Source organism: Erythrolamprus reginae, chromosome 1, assembly GCF_031021105.1.
Source record: "Erythrolamprus reginae isolate rEryReg1 chromosome 1, rEryReg1.hap1, whole genome shotgun sequence".
Lineage (NCBI taxonomy): Eukaryota > Metazoa > Chordata > Lepidosauria > Squamata > Dipsadidae > Erythrolamprus > Erythrolamprus reginae.
The window spans coordinates 276,885,912-276,903,059 of NC_091950.1; the positions used below are offsets into that span (position 1 = coordinate 276,885,912).

Consider the following 17,148-nt stretch of genomic DNA (forward strand, 5'->3'; position numbering starts at 1 on the left):
CTTCTAACCCTGCTGTTCTGTTCGGGTCTGTGAGACCCGAAATCAAGGTTTGAGACCCTGTAAAAAATTTTCCCTGCATATCTGAAACTTGAAATTTCATGACTTTTCATCATTTCAGGGGTTCTCTCTATGAGAATTTTTTTGGGGGGGTGGGAGGTTTCTTTCTTGCTGAAAAAAAAAAACTCCCTAATGTTATGTTCCCGGGTCACCCTGACCCGGACCGAAAACTCTTCATTTGCAGTGCTTATGTTTGGTCTTTTTGAAAGCTTTTTTCACTTGGAAAGTAGTCTGAACATTTCTTCACACAATGGAATGAAAATTGAACTGAAAAAATTAATCCTTATTGGTTTATTTTGCCCATAAATGTGCCTCCCCCCCTGTTTTTGTGAAAGTTTTTTCAATTTATGGATAGTTTTGCTTGCAAAATGCAGTCTATTTTACTGGAGTTGGTGTGGGAATGGTACCTTGAACATTTCTGAATATAAGAAAAATATAAAGGAACTGAAAAAAATGATTCTTACTGTTTTTTTAACATCAGAAATAAGGCCTCCCCCCCGCCCTGGCTGCTTGCAACAATTTTCACTTTTTATTTTTTTATGCTCCAAATCCGAAATATTCTTTAAAATCTTACGCATTCATTTACTCAATTTAACAATGCTGATCATCAAAAAAATATTTGTGGGGGTGGGGGAAAAATTTTTTTCTTGGCAAAAAAAAAGTCACATTTACTCTGTTCGGGTCATATAGACCCGGATCAAAATGATTTTTTTTAGGTACTTGAATTTGGTCTTTTTGAAAACTTTTTCCACTGGAAAACTAGTTTGAACATTTATGAACATAATGATATGAAAATTGAACTGGAAAAATTGAGACTTATATTTTTATTTTGATCAAAAAGCCCCTCCCCCCATCCTTTTTGAATTTCGTGTCAATTTATATTTTTTAAGGCTACAAATCCCTAAGGAATTTTCCCCCAAAAGGTTTGATATACTAAATTGAACAATCCTGAACATAAGAAAAATATAAATGAACTGAAAAAAATGACTCTTATTGGTTTATTGTTTTATACTCGAGTATAAGCCTACTCGAGTATAAGCCTATTTGAGTATAAGCATGGGGGCCCATTTATGAGCAAAATAAACCAATAAGGATCATTTTTTCAGTTTAATTTTCATATCATTATGTTCAGAAAGGTTCAAGCTACCAATCCCACACCAAAATAGAATAGTAAAATAGAATGCATTTTGCAGGCAAAATTATCAATAAACTCAAAAGTTTTGATATACTAAATTGAACAATCCTAAACATAAGAAAAATAGAAATGAACTGAAAAAAAATGATTCTTATTGGTTTATTTTTGAATATAAGACCATATCATTTTATACTCGAGTATAAGCCTACTCGAGTATAAGCCTATTTGAGTATAAGCATGGGGGCCCATTTATGAGCAAAATAAACCAATAAGGATTAATTTTCTCAGTTCAATTTTCATATCATTGTGTGCAGAAATGTTCAAGCTACCAATCCCACACCAACTTTAGTAAAATAGAATGGATTTTGCAAGCAAAACTATCCATAAATTGAAAAAACTTTCACAAAAACGGGGGGGGAGGCACATTTATGTGCAAAATAAACCAATAAGGATTAATTTTTTCAGTTCAATTTTCATTCCATTGTGTGCAGAAATGTTCAAACATGTTTCCAGGTGAAAAAAGCTTTCAAAAAGACCAAACATAAGCACTGCAAATGAAGAGTTTTCGGTCCGGGTCAGGGTGACCCGGGAACATAACATTAGGAACTTTTTTCGAACAGAACATGAGCCCATGGCACACTCCCAACCTAATGAGCAGTCATTTCTTAAATGAAAAACCCAACTATTCTGTTACATCAGCTATGAAATGAAATGTACCTGTGAACTCTAAAAATGGATTACATGACATATTTCTGGGTCATAGAAAGCTAATGCCTGAAAAACATTTCTAATATGTTGGAAACTAGAGAGAGAACAAATAGTTATCAAAAATAGCTTGTGTCCTGTAAAATACACCTCTATTCTTTTTTACATATTTAGGCCACAAAAGTGGTTTCATTTTTTTCCCTTCACATATTATTGCAGCTGCTACAATGAAATGGAACTTAAATAAAATAGGTGTGAACTGAATAATTATTGCTTCTGTGGCAGCTCATTACAGCTGATTTCAATTTTTTAGTTCCAAATATTAGTACAAAATTCATACATCTTCAGTCCTTTTTTTTTCCTTGATGAAATTTCTTTGCTCTAACCCTGGGAATTGAAGGCTTTTTTCTATCCAATTCATTTATTTCCCTAGACGGTTCATTAAAGGAGTCAGGTAGAATTTTTGACATCAAGTAGATATGAAATTGGTATTACAGGATTCCTGTTCCCACAAGGCTTTCTATTTTTGCCACTGCTTTTTCTCTTTCTTTACCTTTCTTTTCCACTCCACCCCTTTTGAGAAACACCATCTTGTATTGAAATGCTTATTTTAAAAATATCCCTCCCTTCCTGCCTCCCTCTTTCTTTCTCTCATCAGAGTTTTAATTCTTCTCCATTGCAAGGGGGGCCTGCCCTAGACTGATTCTTGCCTTACCTGGGTTCTCTGAGCATCAAAACCAGGCCAAGCAACACTCAAATTTTCAAATTTTCTTTTGTCATTCCCAGAACCAGGATATAAAAGTCCTTTTTTGGATGTCATTGATTTGCTGGTGCATATCAGTATGAAGGCAGAGAGGTTAAATCTATTTTCCTTCTTGATAATAATTTATACTATTATAAAGGAATCACTAAGAAGAGTTGCAAGACTTTTTTAAATATCCCATTGGTCTAATTACCTGACAGGGCATTGAAAATCAAGATAGTCTATTATTTTCAGGCCCAGCTAATTGTCTCCTATTTATATTACCTTCATTATTTATTTATTTATCTGGCCTATCAGAGTTTTACAATCTAAGCAAGATGTCTGGATGAAAGGCAACTACAGAAATGTTTAGATTGGAGTTCCTTCAGCACTTGAATGAACTGTGTTCCTTGCGGTCTTCCTATTGCAGTTATAGACCCTGTTCCATCCAAAATGAAGCCATGTGTATTATTCCAGAATTGCCATGATGGTCAATTAATCTCGATGGCAAACTCCTCAACAGTGAATATCACTACCAACTAAAAGATTCTGTGGAATTATTCCACGATTCCTCTTGTTGGAAGAACCATGATAAAAGATGGTGGATTTGCATGGGGAAGTCCATTCTTTGTCAATTTCTAATGTCAAAAAGAAACGGTCTGTTCTGTCGGCCTCTCTGGTAGACTCCTCCCAAAAATTTACAGGTACAAATTTCAGACACACACACATTTGAAAATTCAAAACAATGTTCTTTATAATGAAAATTCACTTAAACTAAGCCCTCTTTTGGTATAGCAAAGAGCACTTGTCTCCAAACAAACTGGTAATTTGTACAAGTCCCTTATCAGTTCTGAGATACTTAGCTTTCAGCTGTGAGGCAATTCACAGTCCTTCTTCTTTCACAAAGTGAAACACACTTTGCCCTGGTTTAGTTTCAAAGCAGGGAAAAATCAGCACACAAAAAGTCAGTAAAGCAGGCATGAAACACAACGATCAGATAATCCTCCACAATGGCCAAACCCACAGGCTGCTATTTATAGCAGCCTCACTAATTACCACAACCCCACCCAACCACATGTGGCCTCATTTTCTTTGTTAATAATCTCTCAGTTGTTGTTGCCTATGCATCCCTCTCCGCATGCGTGGCTGTATCATTAACTCTTGTTCTGAATCCAAAGAGGAGCTAGATAATTGATCTCCTTCTGAGCTGTCTGCCACACTCTCCTCCTCCCTGTCACTCATGTCTTCTTGGTCAGAGGAGCCTTTATCAGCAGATTCCACGGGGGGGGGGGCAAAACAGGCCTGCAGCATGTGGATGTCTCCACCACATCCACAGTCCTTGGGGCAGGAGCTGGGCCAGAGCTAATCACAACACGGTCTTTATGGTCAAACCACCTCTTTATTAAAATAATCATTTGTGCTATAATATCCATATTTTGTTGTTACTTCTGCATTAATAAAAAGCAAGCAATTATCGGAACTACCTTTTAAGTCAAATTAAATTTCATTTAAAACGCCTTAAGCAGGCCTACTGACACATTCAGATTAACCGTATTTGTGGCACAAACTTTTGGATACAAGACATTACTGTAGTTCATCTGTTTTTCAACAGTAATCACAGTAAGCAAGTAAAAATATATCAGTATAAGATTTTCATATGTTTGATATGATTGCTGTGCTTTATGGTGCCAATAGCTATTTTTCAGCATGTTCTTGGTGCTTTGATGAAGCATGCTGAGTATTTGGGGGGAAAAATGCTGCCCAAACAATGTCAGTGAATATGATGCCCCACCCCACATACACAAAGAAGATACTGTTCTAAGAGAAATCACTTGATGTAGTTATTTCAATAAGATAACAGACTGGCATGATTTGATTGGCTTATTATAATCATAATCAAACTGGGGCAAATTTTTAAAAGTGATATTTGGTCAAAGGGAGACCATAAATGGAGGCCAAATGTAGCAATGTCAAAAAATCATCCCCAAATTTTGCAGTTTTTTTCTTTTTTTAATGCATCAATGCTACGGCATAACAGGAAGTTACCACAGCTGCTGCTATTAGGCTTGCATGGATGAACAGGGCATATTCATATTAATTATACCCTCTGGAGAAAATTTCAGTTTGGAAACACTGTGCCAGAAAAATAATAAGCTCTTCTCCCTGCTTTATTTCTCTGATAACATGAACAATCCTCTGTGCACATTTTAAGTATAAAAATGCCTGGAGATGTAATAATATACTTGCTATAACATGCATAGTTTTACTCCTGTGTAAAAGAGAAATAGTTTGTTACTAAAACACTAAATTATGATAGTTTGATGAAGAACAGAAATACCTTTTTAAGTGATTCTTTTACCTGGCAATCATATTTAAATATAAGAAATGATCCCATATGTATGTTTATGGCTATGTCACCTTGTATAAGAGAATATTTTGAACGCACATTGTGATTGTTTGTTTGTTTTTTAATGTCTGTGTTCTAAGAAGAATCATTGCCATAGTGATGGCAATATTGCTGCCATGTTCCCCCTGGCCTATGACATGTTAAATAAACTATGCTTACATTTCCTGTGAGGACATTGAAATGTTTTCAAATTCCCATATTCTTAAGATCATTCCTTGATCATTCCAGTCCACTGAGAGGGGCGGCATATAAGTCCAATTAATAATAATAATAATAATAATAATAATAATAATAATAATAATGTGAATATGAATATGAATATGAATATGAATTCTTTATTGACCAAGTGTGACTGGACACACAAGGAATTTGTCTTTGGTGCACATGCTCTCAGTGTACATAAAAGAAAAAGATACATTTGTCAGAAAAAGATACATTTGAAAAAGATACATTTACATATGGTCAATTCAATTAAAGGTCTTTCTATAATCAACAACATATATAGAATGTTGCCTTGATAGTCATTGTTAATTGTTTCCAGGATAGTACCAAAAATGAATACCAAACAAATAATGTAGCAGTTACAAAGCAGCTGACACCAACAAGTTATAGTTTGTGCGTTGAATACAAAACAATGAGTACTGGGGCAAAAATTTCCTGTCAAAATATGTTGAGTGCCAAATTCAATGAGTTTCAAAGTAATTGAGTACCAAGAAGTCACTGTGCTGACTTCTTGCTATTCTGTAGCTCTCAATATTTGAAAAAGAGTATTAGAAATAATAATATCCATGTATTTGAATATTATTATTTCTAATACTCTTAAAATTTTTGACTTTTACTAGTATCATGTATCTTAATATTATCATATTTTCACTTGACAAAACAAACAAATAAATAAAAATAAATAAATAATTACTTGGCTGTACATCAGCAGTAAAATCTCTTTTTTCTAGATACTGTATTTTCTAACACCAGCTTGGAAAGCTGTATCTTCCTTTCCAGAGATTAGATTAACATCTAATGTGGGTTAGATTGCTAACCTGTGAAAGTAAGAATATTATGCAATGTATTACAGTGATCCCTCGAGTATCGCGAGGGTTACGTTCCAAGACCCCTCGCGATACTAGATTTTTCGCGATATAGTGGTGTGGAAGTAAAAACACCATCTGCGCATGCGCGCCCTTTTTCCATGGCCGCGCATGCGCAGATGGTGGAGTTTGCGTGGGCGGCAGGGAAGACCCAGGGAAGGTTTCTTCAGCCGCCCAGCAGCTGATCTGCTCAGCAGCGCGGCAGCAGCGAGGAGCCGAAGATCGGGGTTTCCCCGCTGCCCACGCAAAGGGGAAACCCCGATCTTCGGCTCCTCGCTGCTGCGGCGCTGCCGAGCAGATCAGCTGCTGCGGTGCTGCCGAGCAGATCAGCTGCTGGGCGGCCGAAGAAACCTTCCCTGGGTCTTCCCCGCCGCCCACGCAAAGGGGAAACCCCGATCTTCGGCTCCTCGCTGCTGCCCGCCCGCCGCCCGCCGCTCGAGAGCAAGAGGGGGAGAGATAGAGAAAGAGAGAGAAGGAAAGAAAGAGATGAGAGAGGGAGGAAGAGAGTGTGAGAGAGGAAGAAGCAAGATAGAGAAAGAGAGAGAGAAAGAAAGATGAGAAAGGAAGAGAGTGACGTCATCGGGTGGGGAAAATCGCGATATAGCGTTTCGCAAAGATCGAGATCGTGAAAATCGAGGGATCACTGTATTGCACACTCTTTTTAGACTTTCTTCTTGGTATTTGTACATAGACTGGTCTCTTCCCAATGGTTGGAAATGATTTGCTATAATAGTTTCGGTAGATATTTTAGTAATTCTTCTGTTGCTTACTATATCTGCCGATATATTAGGAAATACTCTAACCTCCCAATCTAGTACCCATTGATATTCTTTGGTGTACTAATTTGAGACTGGTACTTTCTTCTGAGTATGGACATCTTTTAAAATATTTTCTTTAATTTTTTTTGTGTCTATTTCCATCTTCAATATCCTTAGATATAGCACTGTAGTACTGGTTTTTAATCTCTTCTAACAGCTCCCTGGAATTCTTTGTTAAATGCCTTCTTGGGATCTTTGTCTTTTTGGCCTGGAGTTCTCTCCTTTGCAATTTGCACAATTTGTTCTGCCATCCAGTTTTCCTTCTGCCTTTCTTCATTTCTGGCAGTCTCTTCTCACATTTATCCTTAACAAGGGCTTTGATTCCATTCCACCTCATTGAATACGGTATTCTGCTTCTTTGTGCCAATACTTTACTCAGTGTGATTTCTGGGAGTTCTATAAGATGTCCTTGTATATCAACATTAGTTTGGTTGTTTCAATATTAGGTTAGGAATGACAAAATCAATGGATTAATCAAAAAACACTATTCTTCTGCTTCATTTCTGTTCCCCAGGTTATGTAGTTCAGGGGTGGGTTTATTATTTATTTATTTATTTATTAATCAGATTTGTATGCCGCCCCTCTCTAATATTTAAGTTAATCTAAAAACCCCAATTTAGAAACCAATCATACATACTGACATACCATGCATAAATTTTATAAGCGTAGGGGGAGGGAAAGTCTCAATTCCCCCATGCCTGACGACAGAGGTGGGTTTTAAGGAGCTTACGAAAGGCAAGGAGGGTGGGGGCAACTCTGATATCTGGGGGGAGTTGGTTCCAAATGATCGGGGCCGCCACAGAGAAGGCTCTTCCCCTGGGTTGTTCCCAGTTGGACTCGTTCTTAGAACTGATAGTGACAGTGATGGAAGATTCTTCCCAAGACACTTTGGCGCGTGCACAGAAGCGTTGCATGTGATCACATGTGTGAACCGGTTACAAAAATATTTACAGCTCACCACTGATGTAGTTCAACTATATTTCCCTCCTAAGCAACTTGAACTTTGAAATTCTAGTCTCTAGGCACAAACATCACATGTTTCTTGCATGTTCTGTCAATTTCAGATTGAACTTGACTATAAAATTTGTCATCTTCTCTTCTGCATTGGTGGATAATGGTCATATTAAACCATTGTCCATGAAGTCTAATTGGTATTATTCAGTCACAGCATTATCGCCAGCTGTGTTTGCTATGTCTTTCCTGACTCTGCAAGCAATGCTATCCCTTCACTGTTTTTCAAGCCCTGAGTAGCAAACAGTTTAATTTTATGCCTGAAAGTGTCTAATTCTAGTCCATTTCAATCATTTGGTGGTCTAAGATAATTGTGTGTAATCAGTTAATTAGTTTTCATTAGGTTGTGTTTCTCCATGTTTTTACTTTTACATTTCATGTTCCTATGTTGATCTGCCTCTGCAGCTTTAAAAAAAAATTCCCTAAAGGCAACATCAGAAACCAGACATTCCTGCAAATTTTCAGCTAGTCATAACATAAGGCTATTGATATGCTAAAGGATCCCTGGGTATCTCAGTAGCATGTTGAGTGCCATTTGGACAAAGGAATCCATTGTCCAACACTTTACTACCAATCACTTTAAATTGTTATACCTGAAGTTACATGCCTTTGCTGTTTTCAAGAAATCATAGGAGAAGGTGTGGCAGATCCTGGGGGTGGATCCCTTAAAGAAGGGATCAGCCTAGAAAGAGGTGTCAATCTTGCATCATCACAGTGTTGTCCCCCGACATATTGGGATTTTTTTCCCCTTCACTAAACCAGGTGGGGGTGTGGCCAGCATGTAATGCATCTGGCCTGCAGACAGAGAGTTTGATGCCCCTGGCCTAGAATCCTAATGTTGACCCTTATGTATTTCCAAGCACATGCTTACTATTAAATGGGAAGAGACCTGTGCTTAAGCATAAGTAACAATAAATCTGTCCTACATGGGAGCCTGCTTTTTTTTTTAATTTGGGGAGCTGGGATGACCTTCATGGCTTGGGCAATCCTTTACGGAGTATATACTCCTGGCCTTCTTTACTCTTTCTCCAATATCATGATAAACAACCATATAATCTATTTAAATAAACTGATAAATATCAAGATATACTGGTATACTGGGTTTGCACATTACACTAAATTGTATAACTATAGTACAATGAATAAATCACAATTGGATGGTTTCACAGAATTTCCTACATGGATGCAGGATTGAGACAAAGAGAAAATCAGCTTGCTAAAATAAAAAGGCAGAACAATCAATAGTGTGGAAATGACAGTGTTAAATAGTATCTAGTGCTTGGGCAATATTAACTTTTCCTCCATCAATTTCTCAGAGGTGTTCAGTGTGGCAGATACAGTTCACAGATTAGTTATTTTTCCCTACCGTATGTCACCATCTGCATACTTACCCAAGTGACTATAATTAATCTTAATATAAACCCAAAGAACCATGGCATAGATTAACAGCCAGAGTGTATTAAAATACAGTCACAATATATCACCCAATGTCTTCATTTCCTAAAATAAGAAGAAATATAGCATTTGGCCCCATGTTCTATCTGTCAACATACCATTTTTAAAAGTAACCATCCAACCTAAGTTTTTGAAATTCAGCTTCCTCCTTCTCTTTGATTTTCCACTTGTCAACTCGCATTATAAAGATAAAAAAGACAAACTCTTAAAGTCGTTCTCCTTGATTAAACATCAGCAGCAGGCAAATTCTTCACACAGCATTTCAGTGTCAACAGGATTAATAATAGATAATTGCAATATTAAGAGATAGGATTTAAAACAATTATTTACTTACAGTCCAAATAAAAATGGGTAACACAGACTTTCCGCACACAGTGAAGTTAAAGACATTCCAAAGGTTCTGGGTTCAAGAGGGAACTTGAGCTTCTAGAGTAGATGTTATCTGTGTAGCTTATACTTGCTGAATAACAGAGTGACAATGACATAACATTGTTCACTGGTGTTCTATAAAACTGGTTCCATAACAGATTTCTGGACTGCTGTCTCTATAAAATTGGTAGATATGTTTCAACATATTTCAAAATATTACTTCATATAGAAAAATACAAAATCTTCTAAACTGTTTTAAGAACTTTGTGTAGGCATTGTCTAGGGTTTTTTTTATAATTATATTTGTGGAAAAGCTGATGGAACCATATAGCTATAAAAATCAGAATCATGCCATCTGTTATTTTGGACATAAACCTCACACAGGGTAAACATATGCCACAGAAGGCAGGGCTGCTGTCCCTATAAAATTGGCAGATACAACTTGCTAAGCCAACACACACAGCAATATTATTCTTACGTAAAATTATTGAAATTATGAGAATCTGTCTGTTTTGGTTAATACTGAATCTAAGAACAAGAACTTATCTTGGCAATCACTAATGGTATTAAAAAGGGTGAGGTAATATATTTAAATATTGAATCTTGTATAGAAAAAAGAATGTGACCGTAAGGTGGACCTTCATAAAGGCAAAGAAATAATGGAATAGGATAGGTAACTGGTTAAATGAAATAATAAATGAGGACACTGAAAGAAAACCTGAATTATTTTTATTAGATATATTTGATAAAGGATACAAAAAGGAAATACAATACAATACACGTCCTTACATCAGGAAGAATTATGTATGCACAATTCTGGAAAAATATGGAGATTGAATTGAATTGAATTTATTCGATTTATATGCCGCCAATCCCATAGGACTCAGGGTGTCTTACAACAATAAAAGAATACATCAATACAGTAAGAAGTCAAAGATTAAACAGTAAAACTCCATTAAACTAATCAATCAATTATAAGAACAATTTTAAAAAACCTAGACTAAACTATACTAAACTAAATGTATAGTTTAGTCTAGGTTTAGTCTACTAAACTAAACTAAATGTATAGTTTAGTCTAGGTTTTTTAAAATTGTTCTTATAATTGATTGATTAGTTTAATGGGTTTTTACTGTTTAATACACTGTTTAATACACTCATACATACCAAGTGAACCATAATTCAGCCGGGACTAAAGTGTTAACTCTCACGGCCCACAGGCCTGCTGGCAAAGCCAGGTCTTCAAGTCTTTTTGGAAGGCTGGTAGGATGGGAGCAGTACAGATATTAGCGGGTTAGTTGGTATCCAAAGAGATACCCAAAGATGAAGACATAATTAGAAAGATAATAGATTGCACTGAAATGGATAAGCTAGCCAGGGAATTAAAAGAAAAAGAGGAGACTGACTACTATAAAGTATGGGATAAATTCTATGAATGGTTGAAAGAGAGAAGGAATAAATAAAATATGACGTATAACTGCTAACCCTGAAGAAACTATGTAACAACATTATAGCCCAAATCATTTACTTAAAAATAGAAATACTTAAAACATGGTATATATGTAAAGACTAACATAAGTACTTATGGAAAAGTTAAAGTTTGATTATATCCAATAATAGCTTATTGTATACAGGGGACCATAATTTCCCCATTTGTATGTTTTATGTTTTTTCTGTTGTTTTGTTATGTGTGTCTAATAAAAAAAATTGGGAAAAAAAAAGAATGGCCAAATGAATAGTGGTGGATTATCCTAAATTCTTCTCCAGTTTCTACTGGTACCCTTTCAATCTTTATTTCCATTTGACTTTGTTTTATTTGGCTCATTATTGCTATTCATTTGGCCTTTCCTTATTAATTTCCATTGACCCACCATTTCAGGTTGGATTAATATTGGAGGAATTTGATTCTTCTGTTTATGCTGGTGATACAAAATAAGGGGATCAGTGGGACTTATTTTATAACATAAGCAAACTACAGTATTTCTATAGTATTTTCCAAACAAAGTAGCTTTATTTGGAAAATTAAAAATTGGAAAAATCATCTGACTGTCTACTACTACCTTGTCTAGATATAAAGGGAAAACAATGGCAATTATTTTATACAATTAAGCAACTATACAATCACATGTTTGTTTAAGCAGCATTTTCAATGGCTTGGAAGAATTCAAAGATGAAGATAATTATCACATTTCAAAAGTCTTCATTAACAGTTACAAAAAGTAACCAAACTATTCACATTGATATAATCAAAACATCACAGGAGTATATACTTAAAGTAAACAATTCAAATTGCATATTAAGATTGGAACTATGTAAAAACATAATAGGGTCAAAAATATATTTGATCTAAAATAAGTATCATTTGAACATGCCATTAACAACATCTTACCTTGTATTGAATTATAGGCACCTTGAATTGGAAGGGCAACATTTTGTAGTTACTCACAGAACAGTTGGAAATGAGGCAAAGACAAGAACCAGCCCTGCAGAAATCACAGCTGCATGGGCTCTATATAAATATAATTGGTGGACTTTGAAGTTCAAGAGTTATTAAATATTCATTTTCTTTCAGCCTAACATACCTTGCAGAAAATTATAGTGATAAAAGAATTGTTTAAAGGCAGGCTGGCAAGAAGGAAGGAAGGAAGCAAGGAAGGAAGGAAGGAAGGTTGCTCAAGAAAGTGGTCCATCCTATAAGTATGGCTGCCAATTTTATTGAGCAAAAAAAAAAAGGAAGAGAAGAAGGAAGTTCCTTACAGAGCCATGAAATATAAGTAGCCCCATGTGATAGACACAACATGGCAAATAATATTTATAAGTAGAAATACCTACTTCATGTTGTGATTAAATTTAACTCATGAGGAACGTTATTATTGTACTTGAGCCAGTTAGAGTTCTACACACAGACTTAGGGACTTGTATAATAAGTACTCTGGCTTAAAAGATCTCAATTAAACAATTAATAAATCAATAGTTTGATTGTAACTAAGAACCCAATGCCACTGTTAGCATCACAGGAACAAAAGGGATGATAGCATGGTTAACTGAACCTGATCGTTCTTGCCAAATTATCTTGATATCTACTGACTTATTGATGACAAAATAATCTCTGCCAAGAGTATTAATATATTTGTCATTGATAAGTATGCAATGTAAGAATCTAATGTTTTTGTGCATAATTTGTAAATATTTCACAGTAAAAACTACAAAAGTGCTTTCATCTCTATATATTTTGCATTAAAAATATCTAATATCAAGTGAAGGGACACTTATTTTATTGGACTGCAAAGATATTTTCTGTTATTATTAAAAAAAAACAATCCGGGAGATAAAATATATTTTACTTACTAGATTGTTATGTAGAACATAACAAGGATTATTTAGAACAATAATTATGTGGAAAAGAATAGTATGAGGTTTGCTATCTACTCAGTGGATAATTTTGGATAGAATAGACTTAGCTCTTTTACATCTAATTCTGACTCCCTTTGTTGTTTACTCCAAGGTTGTCTTTTTTCCCCTAAGAAAACATCTTTTAGTATTATCCCTTGACTTCATGTCATAATAATTCATTTGTTGTTTTACATTTTCCCCCTTTGAAGCCACTGGATTTTCCCCTGTTTATCATTTATTCTGCTGGTCGTGTTGTGTGTTTTCCAAATAAGATGTGTAAAATGGAGGCAGCAGAGCAGAAAATATGCAATAAAAAGCTCCCATATATGTGTGAATGGCAATATATAGTTCTTTTCCTTTAACAAGAACATATCACCATTTTCATGTGCAACAATGATTGCTTGGAGAAATTCTTTAGTAACTCCAGACATCAAGTCCAGGTATATAGACAAAGAGGGTATTTTTCCATATATTACTCTTAAAAGTGTTTGTTTGTAAATCACACTTAAAAACAGCCCACCTGCCTCATAGAGGAATTCTATGTGGTTTAGATCACATCATCCATTTAAATTCAAAAGAAACAGCAAGGGAGATGGGGAGGGAAGAGTGTCACCTGGCAATTACATAGAGCTAGATTCTGCTTCTTAAGAAATCGGCTGGGTAAAATAGAACTTATTATGCTGTGCCAAAATAAATTCCAGCATGTTTTGATCCCATCAGTTGTTCATCTTAGGGGATAAATTGCTTAAAACTACAGCAAGCCTGAGTCAGTCAGATTCTACTGTGCTATTCTTTTCACACTTATATCTATGACATACATAATATAAAAGAAGCTATAAATCAATGCTTTGCCAGTGACTTGAATAGAATGTAGATTGCTATCATAAAGTGGTTATTTGCTGTCATAAAATAGTTATTTGTGCAGCGATGTCTGGTTTTCATAGAAAATATGTATGAAAGCTCCATATAATGCTACAGCTGGTTTTTTAAAATAATATTCTTCCAGATTCTCCAGTTCATTAGCTCTGCACCAGCTTTTTGTGTGATTTTTCCAGCCTCCTAATACACTGTCTGTCTGTCTCTTTATCTCTATCTCCATAATTTTTACCAATTATGTCAGTAATGTTATAAGCCTAGGATTTATAAGCACAGGTCTAAAACTAGGATTTATACTTTTCTTGAACTTGGAAATATTTATATAAGGAGTTCCTTAAATTTGTTCCATTGTATCTCCCTTTAGTATAATTTTAATGTACATACTTAAAAACCCAAATACCAAAATGAACACAAACGAACAATGAAAACAATGCAATGAAACTTCTGGGAAAAGTTCAAACTGTGTGAAGGTCTCAAAACAAGCCATCACAAAGTGAAACTTGGGACATAGCTTTATATACCACTCTGGCCTTTTCCTGGTTTATCCCAATGTGTCAGGAAAGCAAATACCTTCCTAGCATTTAAAAAAATATGTACTAGAATAGATTCTAATGTTTTTATTTTCTTTTATGATTTACAGATTAAAGAACATCTTGCAAAAGGACAGAGAACACTGGCTGGTGAAGGAATGTCTCAGGTGACGAAGACTCTTTTGGATTTAACTCAGAGGAAGAATTTTTATGCAGGGGATCTTTTAGTTTCGGTGGAAATTCTCAGAAATGTTACAGATACATTCAAGAGAGCAAGTTACATCCCTGCATCAGATGGTGTTCAGGTATGTGAAACCATAGCTATGGAACAATATGAAAAAGACTTAATCTATTTTACTGTTACTATTACAAATTTTATATCCTGCCTTTATAAACAACTTAAAGTGGCAAACCTATTGAATATTCATTCTTCCTCCTATTTTCCCCACAACAACTGTGTGAGGTGAGTTGGGCTGTGAGACAGTGAGTGGCCCAAGTTCACCCAGCCATTTTTCATAACTATGGCAGAATTAGAACATCCTAAGGGTACTAGAATCTCCTGGTTTCTAGCCTTAACTAGACTAAACTGACTTGTAAAAAGGTTTACATGCAAACCGACTAACATTCGGTTCCTAACATCTCCAGTTTAAAAAGAAAAATCAAGGAACAGAATGACTCATAAGATCTTGTAGTACTCTTGTCATCCAGTGTAGATGTTGGCTGACTTTACTCAATGATAGATTGCTTTAACGCTGTTACTTACTGCTGTCATCAAGACAAATCGCTCAGTGCTGAACTATGAAAGTCCTAACAAACACTGATTTTTTTTTAAAAAAAATCTCACTGGCTCACTCATGCACCCATTCATTCCTTTGACCAGAAATTCCTATGATATAATATGCATAAAACAAAACAACATCATTCTGTACCAGTATTCACCTCTGTAGGCAAACACTATAGTAAAAGTCATTTCAGCTACAAGGGTGAAAGCCTATTTCAGGATGAGGTCTTGAGTTTAAATCATCATTTCCCATTAAATATGTCAAAACTCTCTCTGATTTTCAGTTTCAAGAAAGCCATTGTTTATCATTGCTTCTGAATGTATAATCATGTTTTGCATTTGTTCTCTGAATCAGATTTATAAATCTATTTCAACTATAGTTTCCTCTTCAGGTTTGAGAGACAATCATAAATCGCTATTTACAAAAAAAAATGTTCAGAGGAGTTGAGTTGGGAGGAAAATGTGCATCAATGTAAACCACGATGACATGGTTGGGATGCAAGTACATAATTGTGGCATAATGATGACACTATGAGCGTCATCTTGCCATCAAAATGCTTCCAAAATTGCTTTGAATGCTACAGATCAGAACTCAGACATTATGTTTGAACTTCCTGTTCAGATTTCTTATTTTTGTTGTCACAAAATTATTACATTTGCAGAAGTGCAAGCCTGTTCTTCATATTAATGAAATCATTATATTCTAAATACTTCCCCCGCTGCCAGCATCCTAGACATTGTTCACATATGTTACAGTGAAAAAAATAGTTACTACATTTTAACTAGAGTGGTACAGCTTTGCAACTGTCATTTCTTTCGAACTTGGGAGATGCCATATAATCACAGCAGGGACAGGATTTTCACTAGAATGTGAAACTTATAGTAGTATATAACTATTCCACATGTGAGGAATATGACATTTTAGAATTATGTGCAAATCTAAATTGCTATAAAAATGATGTATGTACAGTAGAAGTTATTGTACAGTATTTCAAATCTAAGCTTATCTAAGCTATTGTCATCAGTATTGCAATATAAAAATGCTTTTTTCACCAAAGAAGCTGAAAAAAATGGAGGAAGTTATTAAGCATGGCTCAACTAACCAATTACTTAAAATACAACAGCAAAACTCATAAACTTAGCAACCTATGTAAAAAAGTGATCATATTTCATGATTGCTTGACTGGGGACATACAAAATAATTAACATAAGGCATATTATTTCTGTCATCAGCTACAGGGAATGACACAGGCACTAATAACAAATTCTCAGATTTCTTTTGTTAATATCCCAAGAAACTGACTATGTGTCTCCATTCAGCTTAAGATCTTATTCATTCTACTAAAAATATTGCTTGGTTTTGGATACTTGTTGTGCCAAATGTTGTACACTTTTGATCATAGAACCATATAACAAGCAATAGCCATCAAAGTTGGAGATTAAAAAACATATTAGCCATAAATTGTTTTCAAATTTCTACAACCATTCAGATGAGATTTTGTTACATCCAGTAAATATATTAATAAAGCATTTCAAAATGATTAGATTTTCCTAGATGTTCATTGAATGCTAATTTTATCAAATGACCTCAAGCTTGTTGAATATTGCTACATTTCTATGCACGAAGAACATGGGCATCTGTTTAGTAGACAAATATTTTATTCTAAAAATTAATCATGCCACCGTTTGCATATCTGGCTTTGTGAGCAAGGAATGGAACATTTCTGGTTGGTTAATTGGTTTGTTGCAAATGCTAATTAAAATCATTTTTTCTTAAAACATTC

General features: G+C 35.1%; 1 protein-coding gene across 1 annotated transcript in view; it reads left to right on the forward strand.

The window, feature by feature from the left end:
- The window catches only part of ADGRB3 (adhesion G protein-coupled receptor B3), a 600,119-nt gene that overhangs the window by 257,589 nt on the left and 325,382 nt on the right, over positions 1-17,148 (forward strand). Inside the window, exon 10 of the mRNA XM_070733042.1 lies at positions 14,694-14,888. Coding sequence (XP_070589143.1) covers positions 14,694-14,888 — 195 coding nt within the window. The remainder of the gene's footprint in view (positions 1-14,693; positions 14,889-17,148) is intronic.